The 24,280-nt window shown below is 45.6% G+C and overlaps 1 protein-coding gene across 3 annotated transcripts in view; it reads left to right on the top strand.

Annotated features, from left to right (window-relative positions):
- Positions 1-24,280, top strand: part of LOC142767596 (uncharacterized) — a 174,724-nt gene that overhangs the window by 12,127 nt on the left and 138,317 nt on the right. For all 3 annotated transcript variants that reach the window (XM_075869591.1, XM_075869590.1, XM_075869592.1), the window contains exon 2: positions 17,332-17,459. In XM_075869591.1, coding sequence (XP_075725706.1) covers positions 17,342-17,459 — 118 coding nt within the window. In that variant the 5' untranslated portion in view covers positions 17,332-17,341. The remainder of the gene's footprint in view (positions 1-17,331; positions 17,460-24,280) is intronic.

Below are 24,280 nucleotides of genomic sequence, written 5' to 3'. Positions count from 1 at the left end.
GATGACTACACGAATTAAGACAACATACTATCATTTGCTTCTAATGGTTATAACAGCACGATTCAATCTACAACTGGATTCTCATCGTTCTTCCTTCTTTATGGTCGGGAACCTTTCTCGTTCTTAGACATTATCCTTGTATACCGCCCAGACCTTTAAGAATCGACGACTTTGGCCGAAAACCCCACTTATGGCAAAAAATGTCGGCAGCTCGCACGTTCGCTTACCACGCACAATCAGGCTAACCAGAAGCAAATTCATGACCGGCGTTCAACACCTTACTTCATACGCACCTGAAACAATTGTACGCCCCCTGTGCCATCGTCTGCCCCTTGTCTTTCCCCGAATTTCATACTCAAGTATGATGGTTTGTAACCGGTCCTGTACCAGACATTGCCAGACAATTACATTGTTGAGCCCATTCAGCCACCTACAGATCAACGGCGCCATGGCACGAAACTGTGCACCTCGACCGTTTGAAACCCCACTACGACCCACCAGTCCTTCCTCCACCATGGGTCGCGAGAATGGCGCCTTCTAGACAGGAAAGTCATTGTAGTGACAAATACGGGTACTGCTGAAGCAACGACGCAGTCGACGTTTGTTGAGGCTAAGACTCGTGCTGCTTCAGCTGAAATGAGAAGGCTGGGGCAGGCATCTTCTCAAGTTTCCTTGACTGGTCCTTTTCGGTTATACTCCCAGATTACACACCAATATTTATAGCAGAATTATTCGCTATTGTACTTGCACTACGGAAACTTTCTTTGGGCGAATTGGAAGCAGTAATAATTACAGATTCTTTTTCGTTATGTGCTGCTCTGTCTCCAGCAGCCAACTTATTAATTATGCACGTGTTTAGGCAACTCATACCGACAAACTTGCAAAACCTGCAGCTCTTATGGGTACCAGGCCATCGTGGCATATATATGAATGAGATGGCGGATGCACTAGCCACAGTATTTCTTAGTGGTACCCTTATCCCAATTTTGCCTGATACGGCTTGCGCGACAGCAATAAGTTTTAGAAACCTCTGTTTGCATGAATACAGCTGCTACTTATTGGATAAATTTCAAGATTTTGCACATCTAAGATGCTGCTGGAATAGACAGTGGTGCGCAACACGGCAATTGAAAGTTAATTATACAAGCTTTCGTTGCAAAATTCCGCAACTAAATTATTATTTGCATACACTTGGTCTAAAGGCGTCACCTTTATGTCAGATATGCGAGGAAATGGAAAGGATAGATCATTTCTTTTTGTTCTGTCGACAATTATCTTAACAGCGGAAAAGATACCTGGTAGCTCCACTAGAAAAATTAGTATTAGAAATAACTGTGGCAGTAATTTGACTGTTTGGCAGCATTAAATTTGGTTATAGCCACAGGGACGTCTGCTCTGTAATATTTGACTACCTAATTTAAACAAAGTATTTGCGCTGTTAAACTGCCTATATATATATATATATATATATATATATATATATATATATATATATATTTATTTATTTATAGGCTGGCATGGTGGTTGAGTGGCGCTAGCGTTGCAAAGAGTCAAGTAGATGCTCCGTGAGCGGTCCCAACGTGGTTTATTTTGACCTTTCGGCCTAGAGTCTGGCCTTCTTCAGGAAATCCTGATGAAGGCCAGACTCTAGGCCGAAACGTCGAAATAAACCACGTTGTTACCGCTCACAGAGGGTCTACTTGAATATATATATATATATATAGTTTAAGACCTATTACTTCTGCCTCAAATTGCATCTGATAGCCTGCATCAATCCCTGTTCAGATATTCTCCTTTTTCGATTTTTGGCTTCTCTTTCTATATAATGTTTTTCAGTGCAAAGTTACTTTGTGCAAAAAACCGTAAGCCTTCGACTTAAGATCCTGCCGCCCGGTTCTTGGCCGATCCACCTTTGTGGGTGTGCGCCAGAGTAACAAGGACCATCATCATCATCATGACTGGCTGCTGTCTCGTTGCTGCCCGTCACACTAAACGCTTGCCTTACCCGGGCGTGTGAAATTATTCTTCCAACGCATTCTTCTATTTCATTCATTTGCAGGCACTTCCGTCCTGTATAGCAAGATATTGTAGGAGGCGTGCGTGCATACACCTAAATTTCAATGTTAAAAATAGTTATACAGTGATAAAAGAGAACAGTACTACGAAAGTATGCACATTTCAGTGAACGCAGTTCGCTCCACAAGTTTGATTAGTCAACTGCCACAGGTAGTGTTGAAGACCAGTAAAATGTCAGTGGTACCAGAAAAAAGGAAAACAAAAGAATGAGTGGATAATTTCAACAGACCTCTGCTAAGAAGAACAATTAATCTGGTGATTCGAGAAGAAGGGTTAATGAAAGCAATGGATATGTGGATAAATGTTTCTCAATAAGCGATTTTCAGCAGCAGAGCTCTGTGGTCACAGATACATCTGTGTGCGAAATTCGCTAGCCGTAGCTTGTTGGTATGTAGTGCTGGTGAAAGAAAGTGATAGTAACAATTACATATTGTCGCGTTAAAACGCGAAGAAAGCACAGGTACGCTTTGAGATAGAGAAAGCAGCGTGTTGTCAACAGCTGAGCCGCAAGCTTGTCTTCTTCGTTCTCGAGTCAAGCCACAGGCCCACTACCTGGTGTCCGCCATCATGATTTTTGTTCACATGTAGACACGGGTCATTCGCCTCCCTCTCAAAGAGCAACGATCCAATGCGAAGTCAATATTGCAGTTTTTTTTGAAGTTTCACGTAATCACTCGCTGACGTAAGGCTTCATGCGCACTACGTGAACGAGTTCAGGATGATGTTGGCGACGCTTGGTACTACATGATCTGTCGAGAACAACTTCGTAAGTGACATCACTCAGTTGTCGCAGCACTTGCTGTGGCCCAAAGTATCTTCTTAAGAGTTTTTAAGAAAGTTCTTGTTTCCGTAAGGGTGTTCAAACCCATACTTTGTCAGGAGTTTGATAGACAAATGTTCTGAGGTGAGCATTGTGGTGGCCTGCATCGTACTCTGCCTCTGGCAGATGCGTAAAACGTGCAAGTTGCCTAGCTTCTTCCGCGCGTTCTGTAAACGTGCTGGCGTCTGCGTCGATGTCGTCACTTTCGTGCGGTAGCATCGCATCTAATACCCGTGACACAAGAGAAAAAGTAAAGTACTTTGAAGTAAACCGCTTTTTTCGCCTAAGCGGACCACTTGCAGAAAGGAGTGGCGCTGATGACACACGGCACCGGACTACTGCTCTAGGCGGTGCCTCAGAAGAACGCTGCAGAAAAAATGGCGCTGTTTGTGGAAGCAGCAGGATTGGAAATATTAAAAAGAATCTGCGCATGTACATCAATCACATTCAGCGACACCGGAGCATAAATCCGTTCTTTTATTGTCTGGTAGCTTATAATGCACATATCTGTAATTTTTTTTCGCATTTTTGCATTTTTAGCAGCAACTTAAGTTCGTCTGGCAACTATGAACAGTCGGTGTTTTGCTGTTTTTGTTTTTTGTCGTGCTTTTTACATGGCTGCGTCCAGCTGGGTCAGTGACGGCGTGCCGCGTTTCATCGTGGTCCTGCGATGTCTCAGCGCAGAAGCAGAGATAAAGCAACAGTTGAGGTGGGCCAGACTCTTGTCGCCCTCAGCTCCATCGAAAATGAACTAAACGCTGCGAAGGCAAGAGTGATGAGCCGAAAACAAATCCTCGTCATGAACAGCTTCATTTTGACTGCTTCCGCACTGTCCCCGAGCCATCAACCGCAAAAGGTGGGCCTATGTGCGCAACGAACGCTGGTTCGAAGACACATTGCCGTTATTAGGCGACGGCCACTTTAGGCAGTGTTTTCGAGTGAGCCCGACACAGCAACTGCCGCTGCCAGCCCTAACATGATCGCGCTAGTGACGTAATGCAGGCGTTTGAGAGTATGGACAGACTACAGGCCTTCACTTTTCAACAAATCGCACTGCTGCTGAAAACGAAAACATTTTCTCGGCGCAAAAAAACGCTGACAGGGCACCGCAGTGTTGCGACACGTTTTTTTCTATGGATAAATTATGCATACTGTATACGAGAGTACTCCCTTCCTGCCAGAAAAGTAGATGCGGGATCTGATTTTGCGAAAGGATCTTTGCCGGAAAGGACTTACCCCTTTGTCGTGTGTCACTGCGCCCGAACGCCTTTCCGAACGATGCCCCCTTGTCTAAAGGACTTCAGGTTGCCCGTGTGTCAGGGGCATAACATAGCTCGTATTTCTCGTCCATGAACAAGGCTTAACGCGGTCATGCGGATCGTTTCTTGCTTGGTCGTGTTGTACGCAAACGTTATATACGGCAAGATTTCATCCCAATTTTTGTTTTCAACGTATACGTACATCTAAAGCATGTCTTCAATGGTTTTGTTCAGACGCTCCGTCAGCCCGTTTGTTTGCGGGTGGTAGGCGGTGGTCATACGATGCTTTTTTCCACTTAGCACCAGGACGTGATCCAAAAAAGCAGCCGTAAATGCAGTTGCTTTGTCTGTGATCATGACGGTTGGTACACAATGCATCAGTACAATATTCTCGATGAAAAATCTTGCCACCTCCGCTGGTGTACCTCTCAGGATAGCGTGTCTCGGCATAACGGGTCAGATAATCCATCGCGACGATAACCCAGCGGTTCCCTGTAGTAGAAGTAGGTAGTGGGCCCAAAATGTCCATGCCGATCTGGTTGAATAGAGCTGTTGAGACCTGCATGGGTTGCATGAGGACAACTGGTTTAGTAGGCGGTGACTTGCATCGCTGCATTCGAGACAGGTACGAACATGGTGCTTTACGGCTGTGGTTAGTCTTGGCCAATAATACCTTTGCTGTACTCTGGCAACGTTCTTGTGTAACCCAAATGGCCAGAGGTCACCTCGTTGTGGCATGCTTTGAGTACTTCTGTGCGACAGGCCTGCTGGGATGACGAGCAGCTAGGCGGATCCTGCCGACGAAAAGTTTCTTTTGTAGAGTACTCCGCCCCGTAAACAAAACAATGACAACACTCTTGCGAAAACTCTTGGCGGCTTCTGAGATCTGCAATCCAAGTGGTTAATTAAGCCAAGCAACTCAGCGTCATCACGTTGTTGCTGCGCAGTGGCGGTCGTGTCGAGAACACCGAGAAATGCCGTTTCCTGCTCCTCACATAGGGTTGTCGACTCAATGGGTGAACGGGACAGACAGTCAGCGTTCATCTGTCGCTTGCCTTGCTTGTGTACGACCGTCATGTGAAACTCTTGCAGTCTTAGGCTCCAACGCGCTAATTGGCTGGTGGGATCCTTTAGATTAGTTAATCAGCAAAGGGAGTGATGGTCCCTAATAACATTGAAGTGCCGGCCATACAAGTACGGGCGAAATTTCATTACTGCCCATACTACGGCGAGGCATTCTTTCTCTGTTGATGAATAGTTAGCCTCTGCGCGTGTTAGCGTTCGGCTTGCGTAGGCGATCACTCTTTCTGTGTCCTCTTGTCGTTGCACAAGCACAGCCCTAAGACCTACAATGCTAGCATCTGTGCGAAGCATCGTCGGGGCTTCTTCGTCGAATAGGGCAAGCACCGGGGGCGTTTGAAGACGTTGGCGCATGTCATTAAAGGCAGCCTCCTGTTCTTGTTTCCATTCAAAGGCAACGCCGTCTCTCGTGAGACGAGTTAGTGGCGACGCGATGCGGGCGAAGTCTGCGATAAACCGGCGGTAATAGGCACAAAGGCCCAGGACGCGTCTGACAGCCTTCTTATTGGAGGGTATTGGGAACTGTGCAAAACAACTTCCAGCCTTTTGAGATGCTCGTCAAAAGTGGTCGAAAACACTATAACGTCGTCCAGATAGGCTAGGCACGTTTTCCACTTCAATTCAGAGAGTACAATGCCCATAAGTTTTTGAAAAGTCGCGGGCGCGGAGCAGAAAGCAAAAGGCAAGACTTTAACTTCGTATAAACCACCTGGTTCACAAAAGCGCTTTTCTCTCGGTCTCTTGGGTCTACTTCGTTCTGCTAGTATCCACTCCTCAAGTACATAGAAGAAATGTAGCGAGCGTGCTGAAGTCTGTCAAGGGAGTCATCAATACATTGGAGTGGGTACACATCTTTCTTGGTCACCAGATTCAGCTTCCTGTAGTCCTCGCAAAAACGCAGGGTACCGTCCTTTTTCTTTACTAGCACTACAGGCGATGCCCAGGAGCTCTGTGACGGGTAAATGACGTCATCTTCAAGCATTTTTGTGACTGGTTCTTGTATGGCTTCGCCTTCCTTTAAAGCTACACGATAAGGGTTCTGGTAAATAGGTCGAGTCAAGCCAGAGTCTCATTTTTTGGTGTCCGCTAAATCCCCCAGTCATCGTTTTTCTCCACGCGTATACACGGGTCAATATGTAGCTAATGTCTGTCTCCTCAAGAGACTTGAGCATATTTTTATTTTTGACATGATGTGGTTACCACACAATCGATGCGTACTCAGTTAGAAGCCTTGATACTGATCTCTAAGCCAGCGAACTCCATTCTGCAGTTCTCCATCGAAAGTTTCGCTTTATATAACACAGACTTCTTAGTACTTTACTGGTTTGGTTTTTACTGCGGCATGCCGTTGAGATATGGGTCGAAATTAACACCAATGTCTTTTATTGCATCTGCTTGTAGTCCTGAATAAAATATGTATATTATGTATTGCCGAATAAAACAGGTGAACTGCTGTGAAACAATAGCACGAAATTAGCAAGACAGGTTATAAACTTTTCAAGCAGCTTCACAGGCGAAATTACTTCTACCGTTATTAATACCCACGTTTCAAGCCTGTTTAGCCTTTTTTTGCTGGAAGCATACATGGCTGTCCATAACGAGCACTCAGAGTGGATTTGTTATTGTCCCTCGAGCAACTGCGACAGTGTTTCGCTTAGTGTACTCGGACAAATATTGCTATCAGCGTCAAAAGGTTATGAAAACGAAATTCTTCTGGCAGAAAAAAGATAATGCCGCCGATAGTTGGCTGGGCAGCATTAGGTATTAATCGCCATTCCTATAGCAACAGTAATCGATTTGGTGCTCCCTGAAGAATAGTGCAGACAAGCTTGATATAAGAGCACATAATGCCACTGCAAGACCCACTGAAGGGCTCATTATTCATTGATCTTTTAAGAGAATGTGCCCAATTAGTAGCACAGAGGTATACTGAGTAAATTAGGTGCAGATTGGCTTCTACATGCCTAAGACGTGCAAGTCAGCTTCCTCAGTAAATCGATCATAAAAATCTTGGTTCAAACCGTTCATTCTTGAGCCATCACCTTGAACAATGTCAAAACAGGTTCATATGCGTAAGCAGTGAATCTATGAAAACCTTCGCAGTTCATGCAAGTGCCAATTCCAAAGACAGTGCCGACAAGCTTCAACCGAGTGCACATTGTGCTGCTGCAAGGCCCAGGTATATCAATTTTTACGCACATGGTAGGTCCCTAATATGTGAAAAATCATATGGCAACGCCACTATTCTTAACCTTGTAGCTGTGCGTAGCACAGGTAGCCAGTGACTACATTTCTTAAAGCTGTTTACCAAAGCCTCGATGACCCCAATTTTCGAGGTTAGCATGCAGCGTGTCTCCTGAACGAGTAGACACTTGTTTGGAAAATTTGCCATACAGGTGTCGAATGTGCGAGCTACTTTTCGCTGTCCTTTTTCAACTTCATAATTTCGTAGTTGAGGTGCACGTCGTATGCAGCGATCTCTGCTAAGCTTCCGCCTTTATCACATATGTAGCACAGCGTCACCAAAGCACAAGGGAGGGAAAAGCACTCGCGCGGCCAGACTTTGGTGCCCTCGCATGCAAGCTGCTGAAGTGAACCTCTAGTTCATGACATAATATTAGTTTTTCCTTCCTTTCGCCTCGCTTCGTGCATTTATGATTATGTTATGGAATTTAGTAGCGCTGTTCTGTTAGCGCCATCACACCGCATTATATGCATGGATAAACAAAAAGCTGGGCTCTCAAGTGCAGCAGGCTTGAAATAGTAGAGGGACAAGAATACTCCCTCAGTGTCTCATCAAGTCACTAAAATGGGATTAGAGACCATTATTAACAACGCTGTAGTGCGATAGGTTTTAAAAATTGCGCTGTTGATTTAATGGCTGTGCTTCTTCGAATCAATAACACAATTACAAAATTGCGTCATCGATCGCACCAGCGGGCATGATGTCACGCATGCACCATGCATGTCGTGTATCGAGCTCTTGATGCAAGGAATGCCAACACGCACTCCCCCCCCGCCCCACCCAAAAAAAAAAGATTGATACTCGTGGTTTCACATCTCAATCACGCTAACAGTTCGAGCATCTGCGGGAGAACTCATTTCTGCCCAGTCAAGTCAGGACTGATGGACTACCGTCTGCGCTGCTGTGCCCACCTCTCCGCACGGTGCACCAATTTTAGGGGCAAAGCTTCTTAGGCTGGCCTCGTTTTGTTCTGTAGTCGGAGTAGTAATATGTAGCCACATCGAATTAATTAGTTGCTCACTAGATGGCGTTGTGTGTATATGTATTTGACAATATTTTAACTAGATGGCATTAGTGGTTTTACCAGCATATCCACGGAGTGAATGATGATGAGTGGGACAAAGTGTTCGTTCGTCCATGTCAATCTGTGCGTTTACCCATCCGGCCATATATTCATGCTTCCATTCATGCATTCGTGCTTTTTCCGTCCATCCGGCTGTCGGAACATGCATTCTCCCGTCCTTCCATCCGTGAGTCCGGTGCTAGGACCGGTGCCACGCCAGGCACCGGTCCTGCCATATACTCGCAGGCATCCGCTGCGCTGCGTTGCTTTGATATATGCGCGTTTCAGCGCGTCCGACGTCCCTCCGTCACAAAAAGAGAGAGGCGCAGTATTGTCTGGGTAACGCACTGGCACGAATTTCGCACTGGTTGCCGTCGGGCCGGGCAAACGGACGCTGGTCGCCTCGGTCGCTTCTGGCGTCAGACAGTAGAGTGTTCACATTTTGCTGAAGTAGTGTCGCTGTGCCCAGCGTGCGCGCGCGTCAATGCTACATTGAAGTATATTGGGTCATTCATGATTCGCTCGTGGCCGTTTCGCTAGCTCCCCATATACCAAATTTCGTGGTACATCAAGGCAATGAATGACGAAATATATGACTGGCGCAAACAAGATAATCCTGACAAGTGGGTTAGGTAAAAACATGACCACATACCACGCTTATAGCGTTCTCACGGCAGATTCGCTTGCTCTATATGTACGAAATTTGGTATCACGTGATGCGAATAAATTACGAAGGTAAACAACACATTCGAACGAGGTAATCGTGACACGGAAGTCATGTACGGCATCATTAACCTTCACCTCGCAATGTTGTGGTGTTTTTAAAATGACAGGTCAAGCTTTCTTATTCGTGCTTCGCTTATCATCTATTCTCGCTGTGCGTAGGAGCTGCCATTTTTTTGTTTTCTGGCAACTCGCACGTCTAGACAGCATGTTTAGGACTAACCCTTTTGGCCAAATCATCCGAAAATTCTCTGCTATCACTCCTGGTCAACGTGGCTAAGTTTTTCTTCTTGGACACAATTAGGCTCCTCTCTTTAATGCCGGTTGACGCTAAAAAGAGTTGACTACTTCGCTTCTTTTGGCTAGCTTTGCGTTCCCACAACTTCAAGCAAAATGTTATTACGTCACAACCTCGCACTCACTGCCGTTCCAGTATGCTTCGAAATGATAATAGACCGGAATCCTACTTCGTGATCACTAAAATGAATTTGGCCTTGCTTGAAAAAGAATACACCAGTTTTATACATGTCGCCGTGACTGTGGCTGATATTCTTGCGTAATGATTCTTCGGAAGCGTGTTTGGCTGGCTGAGAGTTTAAAACAAGTTCGAAAAAAAACAGAACATTCGAAAATTTTGTACACCCAGTTTGATTCACACCCATCAATATTAAATATGTGTAGCCATAAAGAAATTTGTCATTTTTTAATTGATGCGGACTACAACTCATTATTTATTTTCCTGTTGAACTACGAGATTACGTGAGAAATCACTCCAAAAGTGAATACAATGCAAGTTTTATTCCCAATGGCTGCTACTTTCAGTGATATGGTGAGAGAGGAAGAGAGAGAGAGAGAAGTAAACGTTTATTTTGAAACAGTGCCCCGAGCTATGGCCGGTGCCACCCTGAAGTGGGAAGGCTCCTTAGTTCGGGAACCCTCTGACTTTTTACTGCCCTCTTAGCCCTGGCAACGAGTTGTTGTTGGTCTTTTAGGTCCTCGAGGGCGAGCTTCGCCTCCCACGTTTCGGTTATGTCTTCACTTATTCGTCCTGTTTTGTTATCAGTCATGTTTTATTGCAGATTGCGTCTGGCAATACACTGGCATGCAAGATGCAAGTGCGCCAGGGTGTCCGGTACGTTGCAAAGCGGGCACGTAGAGCTATATCTCGTTGGCTAGAGACGGTGCATTAGGGCCTCATGTGTGTATGTGCTGCTTTGCAGGCAGGCGTCTTAGTAATACGCTTTCTTCTTTAGTCAGTTCTGGGTGTGTTTGAGGGTATACTCGTCACTCCAGCCTGTAATGCTTGAGTAACGATGAGCAGGTGTTTTAAACAACTTCCGTCTCTTCAAGAACGAGTCGAATGTCCTGTAGGCAGGGGGCAGCCCGGCTGACGTGCTGGCGGGCAGCAGCGTGGGCCGCTTCATTCCCTGCAGACCCTCGTGTCCTGGCAGCCATAATACACAAGTGTATGGGAGGGGAATGCTTCGCCGTTTCAAGACAATGACGGCATTGACTGAGATATCGGCCTAAGCAAAATCCCTGCAAGTGGCTTGTGAGTCAGCGAAAATCACAGCGTCGTCTTTACATGTTGTGGTTGCTAGAGCAATTGCCGATTCTTCTGCGGCGTCGGAAATAACTGCGTTGACCGTGGCCGACGCTAATTCTCGGCCTTGAGAATCGACAACGCTGACAGCGGACGCGTTTCTATGCGGATACTTGGCCGCGTCAGTGTAGCGGGCGTCCGGGTCTTGATTGAACTTTCGTCAAATAGCGTTAGCTCTAGCTTTGCGTCTACTTTTGTGGAAATTAGGATGCACGTTGCGTGGAATAGGTGCGATGGACAGCGACTCTCTAATGTACAGCGGGATGCACTTTTTTTGGTCTGCATTGGCGATTAACGTGTCGCTGTAGTTAGGTTACAGGAGCACTGACCTTCCCGTGGGCGTCAGCTGGAGCCTCTTCAGCTGATTGTTCCTATGCGCTTCGATGAGCTCTTGCCACGTGTTGTGGACGCCCATATTTAGGCGACGTGTGGTAGAGGCCATTGGCGGAAGTCCCAGGGCTACTTTAGGGGCCTTTTTTATCTTGATATTAAGTTTTTCCAATTCAGCGGTTTTCCCATTCAGGTACGGCGTACCGTACGTAATGCAGCTGGTGAACAGAGCTTGCAATATACGTAGCGTGTCGTGCTCTTTGAGTCCGTTTCATTGATTCGCGATCCTCTTGACGAGGTGCGTGAGTTGTGATCGTGTCCGCTGGAGTCTCGGTATGTGGCAGATGTGAACTCCAAGCACTCGCAGGGTCTCGACTTTTGGAATTAAGGTCCCTTTCCGCGTTACGCTAGGGTCGGGCTCGTCGTATAGAGGGGGTCTGCCTCCTGCTCTCGCCTTGAGGACGAGGGGCTCGGATTTCTCGAGGTCACAGCAGAGAACGCAGTTTCTGAGATACCGTTCGTTAGCATCTACGGCGGTTTGTAGGCCGGTCTTTTGTCTCCCAGTGTTCGAAGCCCTGGTCCAGAGCGTGATGTCATCAGCGTAGATTGCGTGCCGTAAATCTGGTATTTTGTCGAGAATTTTAGGCAGATTGATCATAGCCACGTTTAAAAGTAACGACGAGATGACCGAACCCTGCGGCGTTTTTTCGGTAGTTAGAAGCATTTGCTGCGGATGTTGCATATGCCCACAGTTGCCGTACGGTCCGCAAGAAAGTTTCTGACATACGCGTAGGTTTTAATGCCGCAGCCAAAGCCTTCGAGGTTGTTGAGGATCGCGTCGTGGCTGACGTTATCGAAGGCCACCTTGACGTCGACTCGGAGTATGGAGTACTTTCTTCGATGGGTGAGGTGATCGACGAGGTCTTCTTTGAGTAGTAAGAGCACACCGTGCGTCGAAAGATGCTGCCTGAAGCCAAACACGGTGTCCTGTAGGTGTCCACTATCTTCTAGGTACTGGGTTAAGTGGTCGTGCACCATGTGTTCGAACAGCTTTCCCACGCACGAGGTGAGAGAAATTGGGCGTAGGTTCTCGATGCCGACTAATTTGTTAGGCTTAGGAATCATGGCGATTTCCGAGTGCTTCCATACCGCGGGTAGCTCTCCTTTATCCCAGCAGTCATTGTAATATCGGAGAAGAGCCGTGGTGGCCTGGTGCGGTAGGTTGCATAAGTGCTTGTTGACAATCCTGTGTATTCCGGGGCTGGTATTTCTTGTCAACTTCGTTAGGGCTGTGTGCAGTTCAGCCAGGCTGAAGGGCTGGTCGAGTTCACTGTTTGGTGCGCCAGCGTATTTTTGGTTTGAATTGAAGCCCCAGTAGGTGCATCACCACAGGGCTTCTTTTGTAATTCTTTAAGGAGGTATTTTTCTGTACTGGCGTAGTTTCGGATAAGCTTCTGAAGGTGCTGCTTTTGTGCTGCTTTTGAGGGTTGCGTGGCTAGAAGTGTGGGTAGCTGAGGCCGGGTCTTCTTTTTGCTCAGAGTCCCCTGCAGCTTTTCACAGAAAGCATGCCCGTTCTGCCTGGCCCATTGGTTCGCATAATCTTGAGATTGCTCGGTGAGAAGAGAAATGCGTTTCCGTAACTTTCTGTTTAGTTTTTGCCGCTTCCACCATTTTAGATGTCCTCTTCTAGCCTCCCAAAGGTGGAGGAGATGTGCGTTGACGGCGGGTGTATCGACGTCAAGCTATATGTCCTTAGTGTAGCGTTCGGCTACATTGAGCTCATTCTTAAACTAGTCTTCAATGTCGATTATGGTGGTTTCAACGTCAAAGATATTCCTGAAGGATTGCCTTTCCGTTAACCACGCTATTCCAGTCTTGATCTGTTTACGAGTGTGTGCTACGGAGAGCTTGATGATGTGATGATCACTACCTAAAGTTTCCGGTAGCACACTCCACTCTGCCCCAGTGACGTTCGCCGTAAATGTAAGATCGGGATTTGTATCCCTGGAGACGCTGTTCCCGATTCTCCTCTTCTGAAGAGGGTCGTTCAGCAGGGTTAGTCTGCGATGTTGAGCAGTATCGTGCACCCTAGAATCCTTCCTCGTGGTGATATGATAGCCCCATGCCGTGCGAAAGGCGTGAAAACCTCCCATTATTGTAATCTGGTGGCCATTTGTGCGCTTCCTGATTTCTCGTATGAAGTGATCGAAGTCTAGTAGTTGGTCTTGTGGGGTGCTGTATATATTCGTTATGAAAAGTCTTTGCAGCGTCTTTCGTTCCGACAGAATCTTCATTAGGGTATGTTCTATCTGAGTGTTCTAGATTTTGTGTTTTTGCGTTGAAAGTGATTTCTTGACAAGTATGGCAGCGCGTTGGATTTGTGCACAGGTCGTGTACCCCCTCAGTCGTACGTTCTGCGCGTTGGTTTCATGAAGTGCAATCATGTCTGGTTGGTTAAGCTTGATGAATTCTTGTAGGCTTGCGTGTCGAGGGCGGTATGATCGACAGTTCCATTGCCATATGCCTAAAGTTGAATGCTGGTTGTTATACTTATGGTTAGGGACTGCCATCTTCGATCATTTCAATGTCACACCTGCCATCGCGACTCGGCGAGACTGAACGATAGGCATTGTGACTGTTCACTCGTGCTTTCTTTCGAGTCATTTGGCGTGGGTTGTTCAAGCTGTCATAATGTGCTATGGTTACGTAAGTTTTCTTCACGTGTGCGTTGAAATTGTTGAATTGCGCAGCGATCTCATCAATGTTGGCATCAAGCGCAGTGATTTTGTCTTCAAACATTGAGGCTGTTTTTTCTATTGCTGACTGGACAATTTTTTTCATCGTGGCGTGCATGTTATTCATAAAAGAGTCTTCGAATATCGTGCACCTTGCGTTCACTAGGGCTTAGACGACTACCTTGGTAAGCGTCATGGCCGGCTCTGTGCTTGAGCTTGCTTGTTCTTGATATCGTTGTTCTGCATTGTCCAAATGTCCTTGCTGATGCGTGTACTTTTCAAGTAGTTTGTCAATGAGCTCTTGTTGTCGTTTTTGACTCTGAAGCAGTTTATTTATGAGGCTTTGTTGGCTTTGCGATTGGCTGTGCTGATTTTGGAGCTTTTTTTGCTGGTTTTTCATTCTATCTTTGAGAACCTGTATGGATGACGCATCCCGCTTCGAGGAGGTTAAGCTGCTGCTGTCATTAGATCCACTTGCCATGGTAGCGTAGCTCGCACGTTTAACGAAACGCGAGCGCGTGCGACAGCGCGAGTGCGAACTGGAACGCAGTATTTATTTGGATATGCTGCGCGTAGAGACAGAACGCGTGCGACGGCGGGTGCGCGAACTCGAACACAATATTGACTTGGAGCTGCTGCGCGAGGAGACGCGGCCCTCATTGTTACTTTTAGAGGTAGCGGCCGATATTCTAACCTCAGGGAACTCTTCTCCGTTGGCGTTCCAGTTATTGTCTATTTCTTGAAGCCTGTTGAGGCGCTGTTGTCTTACGTTGAAGGGTGGTGGACTGGGCTTTTGTCTCCTTTTGCATTCCTTACTTTCTGTTTTGTGTCCTTTCTCGCAGATCTTGCAGATGGGTACACAATCATGTCCCTGCGTTTGTCCGGCCTTGCCGTATTTATAGCAGAAATTTGGGATAGGTTTTGGACAGACATCCTGGCGGTGACCCTTAATGCCACAAGCTCGGCAATACTGCACTGACTTACGATATGGTCTGCAGCGGAAGTCTACGCTCTGAAATATTATGTAGTAAAAAACGTGCGGTTATTCAAAGAAGACGACTGCCGCGGTCGATTGACCTAGCATTCGGGTGGGAAGAACTGCGCATCTTGCCGGTGCGCGAATTTCAGCCATGAGTTCTGCGGTGCTCGTGCCTGATATCAAGGCACCGATGACGCCTCTGGAGACATCGTCCGGTGTTCTGATGTTGCCGTTCACAGTGTAGAAATTTCCTCCAAGCGGTATTTTCTGGATGCTTACCAGCTTCTTGGTGTCTTCTTTGGCGGCGGTGCTTGCGATGATTAGGTTTGTATTCTCTGGACTTCTACGCGTACCTTGTCGTTAAAGTCTTGCTGTGATAGTCCACTCACTCTGCCGATGGCATGCGTGACAGCGACGGTGTTCCATTTGGCGAGGGCAAGATCTGCTTGCGGGTGGTAGACGATCTTAACGTCATCGAGCGGCAGAGTTGGCATCTTGGGCCTGCGTTGTTGCTGCGTTGGTGATGACTTTAGCGTCTGCTCATTGATAGGTGACTGCTCTGTGGGTTGGTTGGCCAGTGTCCTTGAATTGGTGACAGCCTTCTTGTCTTTCTTATTTCTCGTGAACCAAGCGCTTTCCTTAACAATTGTTCTGCCACTACCAGCGTCATAGGTCCAGAAATTTTCTGTTGTTTTGTTTGCCTTCACTGGGTCAGTTTGCATTGTATTTTTTTCGCCTTGTTTGTTTCTTTACATTTCGCTTGCTGCGGCTGCGTCTAGGCTCATTCTAAGCTTTTCGCCACGGTGAGCGCGAGCGCTCGTGCCGTGCCGTCAGGAACGCCTGAGCGCGTTGTGCACGCACCGCGCAGCTTTCCTCAGGAACGAACTTGGCGTTAGGATTAATAAAGTGGACGTGAGCTTGTCGAGAATTGAGTCTTATATCTTGAGACAGGGTGCACTCACCCAATAGAAGCTAGTGTCTGCCGATTCCTCGTGTCTTGGCGGCTGAGGCTGTGAAACTCTTGAGTTCGTCACTGCCTTGTTTCGGGTTAAAAAGCACGAAAACCAGGAGCCCATGCGAGACGCGTCTGGTCTATACGGCCCCCTAGAGGTGGATTCTTAGCGCTATGGTGAAATAACAATTTTTTGCGCCACAATTGCTAGTACCTATAGTCTTGTTCAGAACAACCACGGAATGCATGAATAGAGAGTTTTATTTGCCCAAAAGCGGAAGAAACCTTGTCAAATTGCTTACCAGGATTGTTACCGTCAATGAGGTGTGCTTTTGTTCCAGCTGTTATGATTCTGAAAGTGTACATGGAAATATTAACGTTTCAAAAGCGACTCTCTCATTTGTACCCATTGAATAAAAGACCGCAGCCTTGTTGTACATTTGTTGCTATTCCGGTCAATTTTACTGCCCTCGCCCTCTAAGTGAGGCAGACTTTGGTTGGTGTTGCTGATACCTGATTGTTTTTTTCCTTTGGACTCGGAAAAACTAGATACAGGATACAGGGAGGTGTTCACAATGCAACATGATCTCAACTCCAGTATTTCGGACAGTGGCCGCTAAAGCTAAAGCATACCTAATACTAGGCTATAAAGCTATTATGCACTTCGTATATAAGCCAAATGACGTCTTCTTTCACTTGTCCTTGAGTTTCGTTCACTGATAGCAGCCGTCTTTCATCGGCGAGTTTTTTCCCGGACAAGCGGTCATCAAATTAAGGTCACCATATGCCTTTCGTGAAAGCAGTTACATATTTTTTTTGTTATTGCTCGTTTTAAGAAGACGAAATAGTTTCATTACGTGCAATTTTTTTGTGAACTTGTAGTTCGCTGAACTTAACAGTAGCACAGTATATTTACTTCCAAACGTCACGTTTCGAGTATTTACTTGGGATCCTTGCGCAGAATTCACCGCTGTTACACGAGCAACGCTCATCTGCCTCAAAGCGACGGTAAAGAGGAAAAATGACTTTGTTTGGATTGATGAACTACACGCAGAGAAATGTAAAGGAATAAGGCTCGCTATTGTGCGGTCCTTTATAGCGAAAAAAAATGTGCTAGAAGTTTTTTTATTTCCTGCTGAAATCTCCACACGTAACCTCAAAATTTTTACAATGTATTTCTCGTATTCTCGCAAAATGGGCTAGATAAAATTTTTTAAACAACACATGCTAAGTCCATGGCACTCACAGATAACAATGTACTTAAACTTTATCAATTTTATTTCAACTAGAAATCCGTACACGTCTTCAAAGTTTATGACGTCATAGAGTTTGGTATCTTAATGTGGCAGGTCCGCCTGGATTTTCTTTTTTCCCGTTTATTCTTACCTGGTGATATAATGCTGCAAGAGTCGTGTTTTAGAGATTGTGAAATAGCACTTCGCTGCACACTAAATATCTTTTTTTAGGGTCTGTCTGATGCTGCACACTGCATCAAAGGTTTTGAATTCATATCCTAAATTGTTTTCCCAGAAGAGCATAAATATTCACAGTATGCTCTGTATTTTGTGGCATACAGTATTCATCGCAATTATCGGTAAGTCTTCATATTTTTTATTCTAGCCAGTGCAACATTATTGCCGAAAATTCACTGAGCAGCAAAACACTGTTTTTTTTATAAACGCACTCAAGTTTTGTTAATTTCACGATTATGTAACTATTTCAAAGTACAAATACATGCACGAGAATGAAATAGGGTAACTATGTTAGATGTGAATAGGCACCTGAAGAAGCAATTTATAAAAATATTGTGACATAATCTTCCTTAGAACGTAGACGTGCATTACATTGACGCATGAGATCAGAATTAAAACATTTTCTCAACAACAGTGGAGACAACGTCTTTATAAGCCCCGCCGCGGTGGTCTAGTGGCTAAGGTACTCGGCTGCTGACCCGCAGGGCGCGGGTTCGAATCCCAGCTGCGGCGGCTGCATTTCCGATGGAGGCGGAAATGTTGTAGGCCCGTGTGCTCAGATTTGGGTGCACGTTAAAGAACCCCAGGTGGTCTAAATTTCCGGAGCCCTCCACTACGGCGTCTCTCATAATCATAGAGTGGTTTTGGGACGTTAAACCCCACATATCAATCAATCAATCAACAACGTCTTTATAAATCAGAAGCGCTATTGTGGTAGATCAGTAAGTGCGTCTTGAATGTTATCGTGATGTTTAATATCAAAGCAGCATGCCGATGCTTTATTTTTACGATGTTCACTTGTCACCCAAAACAATTTGACGAAAAGGTTTGGTATATCTTAAAAATACACCTTTATGAGTTAGATGAATAAAAAGGGGCCAAATTACCCAAATAAAGGGCGGGCAGCAAATCTATGCTAGCGCAACTACAAAAAAACGGTCCTATAGAAGAATTTGGACTAGCAAGAATGAATTACGAAATCAAACATAGGTAGGCATGCGAAACACTGTCACTGCAGAGTGGGCGAACGTTGATTTGGTCTTCCAGCGCATTGAAGGCCAGCTTTTCTGGCCGCGCTTGCGTATAGCGTTTTCAATGAATAGACTTAGCGACTTCGGTCTAAGATGAATGAGCGCACCAAGAATGCCTAAGAAGTCCATGCGAAGCATTACATCTCTCGAGCTCTACTGTAATACTTGTTTGGTGTCCACTGAGTGGGCATGGACGCACAACCAAAATGTGGCACTCACAATTCTTGTTCATCATTGCGCAGCTTCTTGGTTTCGTTGGATTTGCCGACTACACGGACGGCGCCGCGTCTACGGGCTCGACTGATGGTGGTTTCGGCAAGGGATCTTCATGCAACGCCCCTGGCTGGTGTATTCATGGCGCACAACCACTTTTGCTGAGGAGCGACAGCGATGCCATGTACAATTTCCCACAGTTCGCCTTTCCCCGGAATGTCACAGCCACAGCAACATCGACTACACGCCTACCGGACCCTTTAAAAGCCCATCTAACAGATCTTATCGCCAGTGGGCATGGATGCACAACCAAAATGTGGCACTCACAATTCTTGTTCATCATTGCGCAGCTTCTTGGTTTCGTTGGATTCACTGACTGCACGGACGGCGCCGCGTCCATGGACTCGACTGATGGTGGTTTCGGCAAGGGATCTTCATGCAACGCCCCTGGCTGGTGTATTCGTGACGCACAACCATCCTTGCTGCGGACCGGCAGCGATGCCATGTACAATTTCCCACAGTTAGCCTTTCCCCGAAGTGTCACAGCCACTGCAACATCGACTACACGCCTACCGGACCCTTTAAAAGCCCATCTAACGGATCTTATTGCCAGTGGGCATGGATGGCACCCACAATTCTCGTTCATTATTGCGCAGGTTAGTTGCAGTTCATTACCACCTCTTAAGCCTTTTCGATCAGACAACCGATTCTTTGTTGTGCTTCATGCCCCAGCGTCCTGCTTGAACCTTTCTGTGCCTTGTTTTTGGCGTTGTGCGGAGACGTTGAGCAAAATCCCGATCCTACTGATGAAACACTAAAATTGGTGAAAGAAACAAATGCTCAATGCATTCGAATTGAGGCAAACTAAAGCAACATTGCGCAAGCAATAGACGACCTAAAGCTGTCCACACTTCTTTTGTGTCCACTGTATCGGGCATTAATGAGCGCTTGCAGTCAGTGGAACAACAAAGAGCTTGTTTCGAGGGATTTCAGGGAGACGTCTGCCGCACACGTGAATGTGTAACTACAATGCAAAAAGAACTAACCACATTGCGTGCTAGACTTGAAGATGCTGAAGATCGTTCTAGGCGGGACAACCTGCTGTTCTGCGGCATTGAAGATGATCTTCTGGAAAACTGGGAGCGATCATCAGCAAAAAATATCGCGCTTGCATCGGATAGACTACAGCTGCAGCTTTCGTCAGATAGTATTGTACGTGCCCATAGGTTGGGACGATACAAAGCAGGAAGTAACAGACCCATTATTGCTAAGTTTGCTGCAGACAAAAGAAAGATTTAGTTTTCTCAAAGCGTTCTCTGCTTTCTGGAACTGAACTAAGTGTAAAGCAAGACTATTCACTCGCTACGCGCACTGCCCGGAAAAAACTAAGTGAGTTCAGCAAAACACTTAACATAACCACTAAGTTAGCCCACAACAAACTTGTCGCAGGTGGTAAGTGCTATATTTACAATCCAGGCAAAGACAGTGTGTATGAGCGTGCTCGCGAAGAACCTTCAGACAATATGTGTAAGCCTGCGTCAACTTCCCGCTCTTGTCAGAATGCACCTCTCTCGCCTAGGTTAACGCGCTCTAGTAGAGCGCAAGCCACAAAAATATAGGATGCCGCGAGGGGTGGTGGCGTCTTCTTTCCTATACCTGTTCTGTATACCAATATTCGCAGCCTCAGTAATAAAAAGAAAGCCTCAGTGCTCTAATCAACAATTCGGATGCAGATGTCGTTATATTAAGTGAAACTTCGTTGTCAAACGAAATAAGAACAACGAGCTGTTTCATTGCAACAAAAAGTTTGGTGTGTACCGACGTGACCGTGACGAGAGGATTGGTGGTGGTGTTTTGATTGCTGTAAATGAAACATTCGAGAGTTTCCTAATTTCAACTGCGAGTAGCTTGGAAATGATTTGGGGCTGTGTAACAATCAATTTCAATAAAATAAGTTTTCGTGCCTGTTATCGTCCTCCAAGTTGTGCCAGTGGTTTTTCTGGGGCGTTTCATGACTCGGTGAATGAAATCACTGTCAAGTTTCCTGCTGTGCCCGTCTTTCTTGCTGGTGATTTCAATTTTCCACGTATTCAGTGGCCAGAACCTTACCTGTTCTCCATTTCATCATCCGCGGAAGCTTTCGCATTTATTTATGCATGCCTCGACATCTTTCTCAGTTGGTAACTAGGCGAACGCGTGTAACGCCCACCCCAGCGTCACTACTTTACCTGATACTAACACCAGTTGCTGATATCGCTTCCTCTGTAGCACACACCCCTGCCTTTAGCGATCATGACGTACTTCACTTTACCAATACCTTTCCTGCACCAAACTCACGTAGACAGTTGAAACAGATAAGAGACTATAGCAAAGCAGACTTTGAAGCTATAAACTCCAGTCTCTGCTCTTTTCTCGATGAATTTCTTTTAAATTATTCTTACAAACCCGTTGAAATACTATGGCAGTCATTCAAAGTAAAGGTTGCAGAACTAACAGCCCAACATGTCCCTCTAAGAACTATATACAGCAATTCTAACGCAACTTGGCAATCTAGACACCTTAAAAGGTTGCCGAATAAAAAATCGTGGCTGTTTCGTGCCGCGAAACGATTACAAAGCGCCGAACGCTGGTCTGTCTATAAAACGGCAGCTAAGTACTACAGTGACGCTCTCAATAGTGCCAAGCACCATTTCTTTAACTTCACACTACCAGCATTGTTACAAGCTAATTCAAAAAAGTTTTGGAACACATTTAAGCCGAAAGAGGACTCAACGATTTGCCTTGTTGATGAACTCGGTAATCCAGTCTCAAAAGATCACTGTGCTTCATTACTGAATGAAACGTTCGCTTCTTTTTTCTCCGACTCCATCATTAACAATCGTCCATGCATGCAGAATCTTGACGTTCTACCTTTGGATCCCATTACCTTTAATACAACCGAGATTGCGACACTTATTGATAAGCTAAAGTGATCATCGTCATGTGGAGTTGACTCAATTAACTCTAAATTTCTTCAGAATACTACGGAATACAGTACCATTATCTAAAGCTGCCTCTTTACTAAATCGCTCCAAGATAACTGTCTACCTAAAGGCTGAAAAACCGCTAAGGTGATCCCACTCCATAAGTCTGGTGAAAGACATGAACCCCGTAGTTATCGTCCTATTTCTCTCACATCAGTCCCTTGCAAACTAATGGAGCACATAATTTACTCAAACCTCGTTAAACATTTGGAATCAAATAACCTCTTTCATAACTCTCAGCATGGTTTCCGCAATTTGTTTTTTTTGCGAAACACAACAAATACTATTTATCAATGATCTCCACGCTGCACTTTGACTCAGGTGTGACTATTAATTGTATTTTCCTAGATTTCACCAAAGCTTTTGACAAGGTTAACCAAGAACTGCTCCTACTAAAATTACATTGCTTGCGCATAGACCCTTTATTACTTGACTGGATAAAAGAATTTATTTCTAACCGCACACAGTTTGTTTGCACTAACGATATTAATTCCTCTGAAGTGCTCGTGCGTTCAGGCATATCTCAAGGTTCTGTTTTAGGCCCACTACTATTTTTAATTTATAATATTGACTTGCCTAATAACATATCCTCCCCTATTTGCCTCTTCGCTGACGATTGTGTCCTTTACCTTACAGTTACTGATCATAACGGCAACGAAACCTTACAAGCAGACCTAAACAACATTTTACATTGGTGTAACCTTTGAAAAATGGAACTTATTATTTCTAAATGTAAAGCAATGAGAGTTTCACGTAACCACGCATCTATCGATAACTATTTTTACAGCCTGAACGCAACCCCTCTTGAATTAGTCCGGTCTTATAAGTATCTTGGTGTTCACATTACTGACTCACTTTCATGGTCCGACCACATTAATCACGTCACATTCAAGTCTAATCGCATGCTCGGTTACTTAAAACGAAACTTTCCTGTTGCGCCGACTTTTTTAACGAAACAGCTGTACATCACCTACATCTGTCCTCTACTGGAGTACGCCGCATGTGTATGGGATCCCGGCCACATAACTTTCGTTAACAAATTAGAGGCAATCCAAAACCGGTTGTCACGTTTCATTCTTTGCAGCTATAATCGAACATCTAGTGTAACTGCCATGAAGGTCAGGCTGAATCACCCTCCGCTTGTCATGCGTAGAAAAATCGCTCGCCTTTGCACGTTCTAAAAGATATACTATCACAATCACGTTCTCAAATCGCGCCTATTACAGCCTGCATCTTTCGTATCATCCCGCATAGATCACCCCAACAAAGAGCATATTTCTCGAAGTAACACCGTCACCTTTGCCCAATCTTTCCTTCCTAACACATGTTGCGACTGGAATCTTCTGTCAGCAGCAACCGCCAGTATTACTGAACCTGACGCGTTCCGCCAGGCCTTGACATCTTCCGTGTAAATTGAATTTCATGTTGCGCACGTGATAATTCCTCATCGTATTTTGTAACTTGTATTTCACACCGTGTTCTCTTTTTTCTTCTCGTTTTCTTATTATTGAATCTATTGCATCTTTTTTGCATTGCCTGGCTTATTACGTGTATGTTTTGCTTTCTGCCCGTTTCGCTTTTGCCCGTTTCGCTTTTGCTCGTTTTCTTATTATTGAATCTTTTGTGGTTTTTGTGCGTTGGCTGACCTATTACGTGTATGTTTTGCTTTTTGCCCCTCCCCTCTACAATGTTGTAAATCCCTGAAGGTAAAATAAAGAAAGAAAGAAAGAAATACTACAAAGCTTGTGGGGTTATTCCGGTTGGTCTCGCAGACTGTCACTGTGTATATTATCTCTTGCGCTACTAGGTGGCTAACAGCTGTCCGGATTCCGGAGTCTTCTCAGGCATGCTTTACTTCCACTTCGTACTTCGTGGTCATTGATTCATTGTTCAGATAATAGTCTGCTCTGGCGTAGGCGAGAGCTGTCAGGCTGTGGCCGTCAATAAGAACATCAAGGTCACTTGTTCGTCGTATTGCATTGCTGTTGGGTCGTGGCATCGGCTCACGAGTGCGTCAGTTTGTTGCTTTGTTGACACGAGGAGCCATCAGGTCTTCTGGCCACGAAGATTTCACCCCAAGACTACATCCTGCTTCCTGTCTGCACTTCAGATGTCGGCATGACGTCACCTTCGGCGTTGCTGGAGGAACTTTGCCGGTTTGTTGCACAGCGACCGCACCTATATTGATTGAAGTCGTTTGTTTTCTGGATAGGGGATGGGATATGGGGTACAAGAAGGGTTAGTCTACGATGCATTGACCTGTAGTGGCTGGGTGATCTGAACGAGAAGATGCTCGCAGGGAATGCTGCACTCAAGCCAGGTTGTCGGCGAAGCCGCGTAGTCTTTCACCTGTCTGTCGACCTAACTCGTCGACAGTGCAATCACACGGTACCATCTGTCAATCTTGCAGTGGTGGTAGGTGTGCTTGTCTCACCACAGCGGAAGCTCATCTCAGTTTCAGTGGTTCTGCGCAGCACTGAGGAAGCTTCAGTGCTTCTCTACCAATCAAGAGTGTGAGCACATCTAAATGTATCAATGCGTGCCTTGTCGTGTTTAGGTTGTGAGTGCTGCAAGCGGTGAGCTCGCGCAGCGTCAGAATGTCCTTCCTTTAACAGAAATTGTGCAAGACTTTGCAGTCAACCGAGGCTGAAGTCATACAGAACGCATCCTTGAGGA

The sequence above is a fragment of the Rhipicephalus microplus genome, chromosome 7 (genome assembly GCF_043290135.1).
Source record: "Rhipicephalus microplus isolate Deutch F79 chromosome 7, USDA_Rmic, whole genome shotgun sequence".
Lineage (NCBI taxonomy): Eukaryota > Metazoa > Arthropoda > Arachnida > Ixodida > Ixodidae > Rhipicephalus > Rhipicephalus microplus.
The sequence above is the reverse complement of the archived record's forward strand: the minus strand, read 5'-3'. Positions and strand labels throughout refer to the sequence as shown.